General features: G+C 47.8%; 1 protein-coding gene across 1 annotated transcript in view; it reads right to left on the bottom strand.

Moving 5' to 3' along the window:
- The window catches only part of STXBP5L (syntaxin binding protein 5 like), a 130,369-nt gene that overhangs the window by 91,629 nt on the left and 28,130 nt on the right, over positions 1-10,610 (bottom strand). Inside the window, exons 2-3 of the mRNA XM_015421720.1 lie at positions 4,367-4,464; positions 1,601-1,682 (exon numbers count right to left, since the gene is read on the bottom strand). Coding sequence (XP_015277206.1) covers positions 1,601-1,682; positions 4,367-4,464 — 180 coding nt within the window. The remainder of the gene's footprint in view (positions 1-1,600; positions 1,683-4,366; positions 4,465-10,610) is intronic.

The raw sequence follows: 10,610 nt of genomic DNA, 5'->3' as shown, positions 1-10,610 counted from the left end.
CGGCTCCTACTCATACGCCTGGTGGAAGAGCTCCGTCTTACAGGCCCTGCGGAACTGCACAAGGTCCCGCAGGGCCCGGATCTCCTCCGTGAGCTCGTTCTGAAAGGGGGAGCAGGAGTATATTGAAAAATGTTCTGAATCTCTCATGGAAAACACCTAAGCTTACATGTAGAAATTCCTAAGATTTCTCGTGCTACACAGAGCTTGCTTCGAGAGCTGCAAAATAGATAACGGACGGGCATTGCTAGAAAAACAGATTCGTTGCTGGAAAAACAGGCCCAAGCTAGGTAACGGAAAAGTACCAAGATGAGAATGAGGATGGGCCATGGGAGGGGGAAACTCTGGGCAGGGAAAAGTTCTGATTGGAAACAGGTAGAATGTGAGGGGGTGCGGCCAACTGGTTGCCCCAACAAGTTAGGGTATAAGAATTTCTGTGCTGCGCCACAGCTTCAGAGACGCCAGGGGGGCTGCCCTCCACGTCTCTCCATGCTTTGCAAATCACGCTACAAATAAAAGCTGTACTTGTTTGAGCCTCCGTGTGAAGTTTCCTGCTTGACGCGTGTCCGGTCATTTTCACACGTAACACTACCATCACAGGAAACAACACACTCAGCAACATGTCCCCATCTTCCCATTTAAGTAGTTTTTAAACATTACGAGAACCTCTCATAATACTGGCAGGCAGGCCTCAAAATCTACATCTCACAGTTGGCTCCCTAATCCCCCATAATCCTTTTACCATCTATTCTATTTTTGCCATCAGCTCAAGAGTTTCCTGTTCCTGCGTCCCATGTGAGATTTGGTTCCACATTCTCCTCAGCCTTTCCTTCCTTCCTTTCCCACTCCCTAAGGACTTTGTGTTTCAACATGTACTACCTCTACCTAAGATGGAAGAACCTCATGTGTCTACATACAGGACAGTCTGTTTTCCCTTCTCCTGCAAACAGCATACTCTCTTATATGTAGGCTATGCAAGGTTCTTTCAGAACCACCTCTTGCCCATTAAACTTCAGTGCCACTTAGGAGTCTTCTTCCAATTAGTTTTTCAGCCCTCAGTGTCCTATATTTTGCCCACACTTCTGCCCCTAAGTCTGTCAGCCACTGACTTTTCACTTTAATATACAAAACTGGAGTGTCCTTCTAACGCTATCCCCTTCCGTTCGCAGATAAAATGCTCATCAGAACTCTCTCTGTGACAGCCAATTGCTTCACCACCTTCATCGCTGCCACACAAAGAATTCGTTATTGGCCTTTCACCTCAGCTTACAAAGACACAATATCACACACATTCTAGGGCTGACAGCCTCAGTATATACGTTTGTGAAGATTCCATGACACCATCAATACTCCTTTATGTATTATAATATTAAAAATGGAAAGGAGCAAGCATGAAAGAAAATGACGTAATAATAGGTGCGTACTGTACATAATGACATTTTGGCTTCTCTCCCTGTATCCTACCAAGATCCCTCCCCCTGAAGATAAAAATTTCATATAGTTCAGACAGACAATCTGTTGTTCTCATTAACTGAAAGCAAAAGAAGCCCCGTCCTCCACATGACTGCGAGTAAAGATCTGCATTCAGTAAATGTAGCCTTACCTCATTAATTAAAAACTGAAGCTGCACAACTGCAGCGCCGCTTTCGTGTTGGCAGTAACAGTCAACACCCGGTCGGCCCAATCTGTTAAGAGTCAAAGTCAAGGATCAGTTTGCCTAGGCTGAGAGCTGGAATCACAGCAAAACACAGTGCACCGCAGTCGATCGTTGTCTTTGCTTATTAGGGGGAAACAGCACAGAAGCAGGCTGCACAAAAGGGCAGAGGGATCGCAGCCACAGAGAAGGCAGTATATATACCCAGCTTTTATATATACAGCAAACTGCTTTGCAGATGGAAATAGATGTATTTCGCTCCCATTAAGGAGAACTGTTGTAGGACGAAGCAAATCAGCAGCGACTCAAAAAGGGTGGTCTAGCCCCAAGAAATGCTGGCTGGGATGCAATGCTTCAGGATCCTATTTCTACCTGAGATGGTCCTGCACATTCAGACTTTTGGGGAGCTAATAATGTGCAAGATTTAGAGAAATCACAGGTCGCGAAGTCCCAGTCAGTTCCAAATTGATCCTTCTTCCTGGGAGCTGGAAAGATACTTTTTTCTTCTTCTTAACTTTGAAAGATTGACATTATATTTATTTAAAGCATTTGGACAACGGCTTTTTAACTTTGACAAAATCAGAAACACAGAGCAGTTACTTTGAAAGAAAAGCTGAATACAAAACAGGAAAGACTTAACCCTAAACCATACAGCAGTCTCTACAGCACCAATATTCGAAGAAAACTGGAAAGCAGTCTCTACAGCACCAATATTCGAAGAAAACTGGAACATCTTCTGAAATGGTTAAGTCTTACATGTCCATCAGAAGCTGGGTAGAGAAAGGAATCTGATACTCTCAGTAGGGTTTGCCTGGTCCCTCCTGGCAACCGGCAGGAGATGGGGGGACTTACGAGGAGGAAGAGAAAGGCCTAGGCCTCACTGCCGGCGTCACACAGGAAGTGACGTCATCACACCAGCGATGTCCAGGTGACATTCTCGTATTGGGGGAAAAAATCTATGGTAAAACTGGTTTCCACCATAGAGGTTTTGCCCAAATACCAGAGCGTCACTCAGATGTCGCTGACGTGATGACGTCACTTCCTGTGTGACACCAGCCACGAGGCCTAGGCCTTCTCCTTTCTCCTGGTAAGTCCCCCCTGCCGGCCAGCTGATCTGTGGCTGGGGGTAGGGGCTGGCAGAGGGGGAACCCCAACCTCCACCGGGGGGGGGGGTGTCTGGCAACCCTAACCCTTAGAAAGGCATTGTCATAAGAAAAGGAACTTGATTCCTGACTGAAGCCGGTGGGACTGCCCAAGAGAAAAGGATAATTTACTGGGACTGATGCGGGGAAATAATAAAGAGGAATCTAGTAATGTTTTACAGTCTAACAAGATTTTATTCCAGCATAAGCTTTCATGGACTAGAAGCCACTTCTTCAGAAGCAATCCAATGGCTCCTCACTTGCATGGAAAAAACAACAACCAGCAGGCTCAAAAGGTAGAGTTGCCAGCTCTGGTTTGGGAAATTCCTGGAGATTTTGGGGGAGAGCCTGAGGAAGGCGGGGTGTGGGGAGGGGAGGAGTAGAATGCCATACAGAGTCCACCCTCCAAGACAGCAAGGCTTAGATCTGCAGCCGGGGCCCCCAACCTTTCTGAGCCTGCAGGCACCTTTGGAATTCTGACACAGTGTGGTGGTCAAGGCCACAAAACGGCTGCCACAAAATGGCTGCTCCAGTGTGATACATGCCACCAAGTGTCAACAATGTCCTTCTTATATCTCCATTGGGTAAATCGGTCAGGTTTGTTTTTGCTTTTCCTTACCTCCTGGATAACAGGACTGCCCAGTGAGGAACCACGGTATTACATTTGAAGAATCTGGGCTCCAGTCTAGTTTACAGTGCAATAAAATGGTGTCAGTGTTTAAGGTGTTACTAGATTCCTCTTTATTATTTTTGCTGGGACATGGCTAACAGATTAGGGCCGCCACTGGCCAGGTCTATTGCTATAGCAACATATCTCCCACCCATGGGCTCTGGGCTCCCATAGGCGCTCAGTGGTGCACTGGGAACAACATGAAGAGAAAGACAGCATTGTAGGAACACCGCAACATCCCTTTCAGTTATGTCGCCCATAAGTTAGATCAAGAAGTGTTGCCATGTTAGTCTGTCTGTAGCAGTAGAAAAGAGCAAGAGTCCAGTAGCACCTTCAAGACTAACAAAATGTGTGGCAGGGTAGGAGCTTTCATGAGTCACTGCTCACTCCTTCAGATATCTGAAGAAGTGAGCAGTGACTAACGAAAGTTCATCCTCTGCCCCAAATTTTGTTAGTTTTGAAGGTGCTACTGGACTCTTGCTCTTCTCTACTGTAGCCAGAAGTGACATCACAGACCTCTATGATAAATGGGAAATTCCTAGAGTGTCACTGCAACGTCACCCTGCCCCACCCCCCAAAGCTCTCAAGGACCCCAAAAGCCCTCTCAGGTACTGACGGGTGGAATCTAAGAGGGCTCATGGGTTTACATCAGGAGAGGTGGTCCTTCCAATATGTGGACTCCAGATCAGGAAGATATTTGTTAAATAAACATGGCTTGATGTGTGAATCTGCCTCAAATCACACTAACTTAGCCTGATTCAGTCAAGAAAAGCGAAGCATACAAACATGGTGGTGTATCCACTGTATCTTACCTGAATGAATGTGCAAGAAAATTAACCAATGGAACAAGCTGTACAGTATAGATGATGAAATCACATAGCCTTGTGCATTACCAAAGGATACATTCGAATGGTGCCTGTTCTTGTCCCAATTGCCAGGATCTTCTGAACCGGGTCGAAAGCTAAGGCAGTGGGCAAATATGGAAACCCATGGCGAACTGTCTGCAAGAGGGGGAAAAGACTTCTTTGAAGCATGGGCGTGGTAGCGTCCCCTTGTAACATTTCATATTCTAATCATCTGTGATACACAAGATCTAGATACCCCAAAACAATCAACAGGCTGACAGCTTTTAAAAATTGTTTAACGGATTCACCATCTGACTTTTTTTAACAGTTACAATTCACCAATAGTTACAGTACTACAACGCCTCGGTATAGAGACCAAATGCAGATTGGTCTGTGTGCTATTGTGTTCCCCATAGCAACCTATGGCTGCAAAAGTTGGACCATGAAGAAGCAAGACAGGGGGGAAATTGACTCATTTGAGCTGTGGTGCTGGAGAAGGCTCCTGCGCATTCCTCGGACAGCAAAGGTGACAAACAAGCAAGTATTGGAGCACATGAAACCAGACATGTCATTGGAAGGAAAAACCCATAAAACTGTGACTGACTTATTTCGGCCATGTCATGTCATGTGGAAGAACTCACTACAAAAAGCAATTATGCTTGGATTGGTTACTGGCAAAAGAAAACCAGGCCACCAAAGAACACGGTGGTTAGACACCATAAAAGTCAACACCAGCCTGAGCATGGAAGGACTCAAAGAAACAGTACAAGATTGGAAAACATGGAGAGAGCTGGCCCGTAGAATCGCCAAGAGTCGGACACGACTGAATGGATAACAACAAGAACAACGCTTTCATCTATACACTGAAAGTGGCCTACATCATTCTCCTGCCTTCCGTTGTCTCCTCACAACAACCCTGTGTGGTAATGTCACAATCCTAGGCCTGAGGCTAGAGTGGAGCAGCCTGCAGGCCTCAAGACAGCTTTCCCTCATGCCAGCTCTGGGTTGGGAAATACCTGGAGATTTTGGGGGTAGACCCTGAAAAGGGTGGGATTTGGGGAGAGGAGGGACTTTAATCTCCCTTATATATAAAAGCCGGCCTCTAACATTCTAAACAGTTTGCTGTTCTGAGGTAAAATGTGTCCAATCTCCAGGTGAGGGCTGGAGATCACTCAGAATTACAACTGCATTCCAGATGGCAGAGATCAGTTCCCCTGGAGAAAATGGTGGGCTCTGTGTCCTTATATGCTGCTGAGGTGGCGCCCGTATGACATCCAATGTGACGTAGCAGTCAGGGCTTCAGAGCACGGGAGAGGCTGCAGGTGTGTGGGGGGTGGGGGGTGGAAAGCTGAAGAGTGAGGGGGAAATAAAGGTAGGTTGATGATTGGCTGGGGAGGAGATAGGGTTGCCAACTCCAGGTGGGAAATTCCTGGAGATGTGAGGGATGGAACCTGGAGAGGGTGAGGTTTCAGGAGACGTGGGACCTCGAACAGGTACAAAGCCATAGACTCCATCCAAACCAACCATTCCCTTCTGGGGAACCATCGTTGCCAATCTCCAGGTGAGGGCTGAAGATCACTCACAATTACAACTGTTCTTTAGATAGCAGAGATCAGTTCCTCTGGATAAAATGGTGGACTCAGTGTCATTATACCCTGCTGAGGTCGCCACAGCAAATTGGCACTGAGTATCCAAGGCCAGGGCACCCGCCCAGAGCCTCTTTCTAGAGGCCGTTGTATTTATTTCCACAACGAGCCTTTTTCCTAGTAGGGTATAATGCCATAGAGTCCACCCTCCAAAATAGCTGTTTTCTCCAGCTAAACTAATCTCTGTTGCCTGGAGATCAGCTGTAATAGTGGGAGGTTGGCAGCCCTACCTCACACACAGGCTTCAGGCCTTGACACCCATTTCCCTGCAGGCCTACATTTCCCCCAGCACCCTGCGTTACCCGGAAGTGATACCATCACGCTAGGCATATCACCAGGGGGATGCTCTTGTATTCAGCTAGAAACTCTATAATACCATAGAGTTTTCAGGCCAAATGCTAGAGCATCTCCCCGGCGATGTGCCCGGTACAATGACGTCACCTCCGGGTGATATCATTGTGCCAGGCACATTGGCCCAATCCAGGCACTTTGGGGGCAGGGTTCCCCCCACCGTCCATATCTGGGATGGCAGGTTGGGGGCCCCCAAAGCGGGCAAACCCCCCTGGGGGATTTGGCAACCTGATAGTCCAGATCCAGCTAAAATTAATAGTACCCAAGTCCCACTGAAACCATAAATTAATCATGACTAAGGTGAAGTGCCACTGCTTCCAATGGGACTTATTAACACAAATTTCAGGTCAGCCCCGATAGCCACCACCAGGCTTTATTTGAATTTGGGTTCCACTTGGTGGTAGAGCATCTGCTTTGCATGCAGAAGGCTGCAGATTCTTTCCCAAGTGTTTAATATTGATTAATCCGAAACGTTTTTGTGCTGCCTTTGCTCCCGATCAGGGTACACAGTTAATACAGTTAACAGTATAAAATAATTCCATTAAAAACACATCAACAGACAACACTAGAAAGAGGGCTAGTAACTTGTATCAGGAGTATGCTAGACGAAACAAAAAAACCTTCACCTGCTGGCAAAAGACACCACTAGAGGGAGTCAGACAAACCTTCCTGGCGAGGGAGTTCCAAAGTTTCGGGGCCACGACCAAGAGGGATCTTTCTTGGGTGATCACCCATCTAGCTTCAGACGGAGGGGACAACCGAAGTGAATGGGTAGGTTCATACAGGAGGAGGTGGTCTTTAAGGAAAAGGCCGTACAAAGCTTTAAAGGTCAATACCAGTGCTTTGAATTGAGCCCGGAAGCAAATTGGAAGCCAGCATAGACAGAACAAGACTGAAGTGATATAGTCCCTTCAACCCACTCCAGTCAACACTTCTAATGGCAGCATTCACTACCAACTGCGGTTTCCTGACAGTCTTCAAGGGCAGCCCCACAAAGAGTGCATTGCAGTAATATAATATAGATGTTACCAGGGCATGCACAATAGTACATCCAGTTAAAAGGATTTCAAGCACGGCCCCAGCCTGAGGCCCTTTGCGACCCCGCCCTCCAAAGGGTTAAAGGGGCCAACAGTCCGACTCAGTTCAGTGTGAGGCAGCGCCATTTTCATCCTGTGCCCTTAGGCCGGTCACTATCCATGTAATCTCAAAAAGAGCGACACCCTTCTAAGCCCAACGACCCCCATAGGTTGAGATGGGCGTACCTCTGCTTAGGGCTGCGATGTAGGGCAGTCCCTGCTTTGTGAAGTGGGAAGGCTAAGTGGAAGACACCAGTGAAAACTGTAAAGCACTCTGCAGATTCAGAGTGGTGTGATAGTGCTCAGCATTTCATCGAATCACAGAATCACAGTCGGAAGGGGCTCTACAGGCCATGTAGCCCAACCCCCTGCTCAGTGCAGGATCAGCCTAGAGCATCCCTGAAAAGTGTCTGTCCAGCCGCCGCTTAAGGACTGCCAGGGAGTGGGAGCCCACCACCTCCGGAGGCAGCCGATTCCACTCTTGCACAACTCTCACTGTAAAAATGTTTTTCCTAATATTCAGCCGGCACCTTCCCGCCCTTAATTTAAACCCATTCTTGTGAGTCCTCTCCTCTGCTCCCAACAGGAACAGCTCCCTGCCCTCCTGTAAGTGACAGCCCTTTCCCAAACCACTCCACATACATTGTCTTAATAATTTTTATAAGAACTCTCTGATGGAGGCAGGGTTGCTAGATCTCTCCTGGCCACCCACTGGGAAGGGCAGCGGGTAGGGCTTTCAGATCCAGGTTGGGAAACTCTTAGAGATTTGGGGATGGAGCCTGGGGAGGACAGGGACCTGAGTGGAGTACAATGCCACAGAGTCCACCCTCCAGAGCATCCATCTTCTCCAGGGGAACTGATCTCTGTAGTCTGGAGATGAGCTGTAATCCCGGGGGATCCCCAGGCCCCACCTGGAGGCGGGCATCCCTCCTCAGCAGTACATGTTCATAATGTATGAAAAGAGCATGAAGGATGTTGGTTGTTAATATCCATCACTCAGATCATAAGGATCTAAGTGACAGCAGGCAAGCTGCTGATAAGTCCTGACCGGTTCAGACCAGATAAGGTATGAGGTCAGTAATCATGACTCAGCTTGAAGCTGATTGGACACTCAATGTATATAAGTGGACATGTACTTGCTCTGTATTCTCTTCTCTTTGGATATGGTGTTTGGCGGAGCAGTTTGTCAGTGGAGTGTATATATTGTAAATAAATCTGTATATAGTTTACCACTGGACTGTATTGGTGTGGTGCTATACAGAACCTCCTCTGCAGTGAATGCTGGTGAGTGCTGGAGTGGCTGGAAAAGTCCTGGTGGCTGGTGGTGCTGGAAAGTTGCTTCAGACGCACTGCGCAACAAAGGACACATAACAGAACAGGGTTGCCAGGTCTGGGTTGGATAATACCTGGAGACTTTGGGGGTGGATCCGGGAGAGGGCGGGGTTTGGGGAGGGGCCTCAGCATGGCACACAGCCATGGACTCCACCCTTCAGAGCAGCCATTTTCTCCAGGGGTGCTGATCTCTGTCAGCCGGAGATCCATTGTAAAAGCGGGAGATCTCCAGGCCCCACCTGGAGCCTGGCAAGCCTATAACAGAACCACTTAACTACAGACACATCCGTAGCATTTGCCCCTGGTTAAGTAACCCACAGATATGCTCAGAGCAATCAGCTTCTCCAGGAACTATTCTTGTTCCTTTCGACTGGGCGGGGGTTGCTTTGTTACGTGCTCCAGGCCTTCAGGGTGGGGTGGGCTATGGATAAAGAAACCCATGAGATCCCTGGTCCAAACAGGGGCTTATTAGGAAAACACCCTTGGAGACAGAGAGTCCCCGGCGATCTAAATTTATTCCCAGCCACCTGTACCTTTTTAATGCATACACAAAGAGACGTGTGTTTGCCTACATTCCCTTGCCAAGAAAACAGGAACTGCTGAACTGAAGCTGCCTGCCTGCATAGATCCAAGGATGCTTATAAATAGCTCACCATTACCTCATTGCCCCCATTGCCCCCCCCCCCCCCGTCTTCCTTGGCAATTCAGACCTACACACGTGTACCGGCAGCATCAGCCTACAATGGAGGGATTGGAAGGTGGGCAGAGACAGGCCTAGATCAGGACAAACTTGTGCAGAGCCTACCTCAGTGGGCTGCAGCACAGGAGTGTCGAAAATGAGGCTGCCAGGGCCCTTTTTAATTTTTTTTATTTTATCTGTTTAATCGATGAATTGCTTATTCCCTACAATGTAAGGCTCTAGGCTAGGGGTGTCAAACATGCGGCCCGGGGGCTGGATCAGGCCCCCAGAGGGCTTCCCTCAGGCCCGCAGTGGAACTGGGCCATCTCCTGCTTCTAGTTCTGCTACTGCATCATCGCGTGCTTCGCCAGACTCTCTTAATCACTCGGCCATTTCATGTTTTAACCTGGGTCCTAGACTCAGAACTCTGAGCATGAGATTTCTGTGGTGAATGTCAATAAATTGAAAAGTAGGTTTGCAGTTTACGGAGCTAATGTTTTAAGCATGTTTTTATTTTAAGTAAAAAAAAGAATCTTTGTGTTTGTGTCCTTTATAAAGTTTATATCTCCGCTACCTGGCATTACATTTTATGAACCACATGGACCGGCCCAACAGCGTCTCATTTATGTCAGCTCCGGCCCTCATAACAAATGAGTTCGACACCCCTGCTCTAGGCAATGTACAAGCATTAACTGACAGCCAGTTTGGTTTAGTGGTTATGAGGGTGGGCTCCAATCTGGGAGAACCGGTTTTGATTTGCCACTCCTCCACATGCAGCTGCTGGTGTGACCTTGGGTCAGTCAGAAGTTCTCTCAGAGCTGTTCTCTCAACGGCAATCCTCAAGAGAGCTCTCTCAGCCCCACCTGCCTCACATCACAGGGTGTCTGTTGTGGGGAGAGGAAGGGAAAGGAGATTGTAAGCCGCTGTGATACTCCTTCGGGTAGTGAAGGGCGGGGTATAAATCCAATCTCTTCTTGTTCTTCTTAAAAACAAAATTAAGAGTAAAAACTGCAAATTATGTCAGATATCAGTCGAACATTCCTTTGTTATAATACTCTGGGCTGCGTCGCTGTCTCGTGGGCAGGTGAGGAGAGGGCCGAAGAGAAAATGGGGGAAAGGAAAAAGAGGAGGAGGGTGCCGGCCAGGGCTCTTTTTGTAGAAAAAGCCCAGCAGGAACTCATTAGCATAATAGGTCACACTCAACAGCAGAAACTCATT

The sequence above is a fragment of the Gekko japonicus genome, unplaced genomic scaffold, assembly GCF_001447785.1.
Source record: "Gekko japonicus isolate JY-2015 unplaced genomic scaffold, Gekko_japonicus_V1.1 scaffold3278, whole genome shotgun sequence".
NCBI classification, from domain to species: Eukaryota; Metazoa; Chordata; class Lepidosauria; order Squamata; family Gekkonidae; genus Gekko; species Gekko japonicus.
The sequence above is the reverse complement of the archived record's forward strand: the minus strand, read 5'-3'. Positions and strand labels throughout refer to the sequence as shown.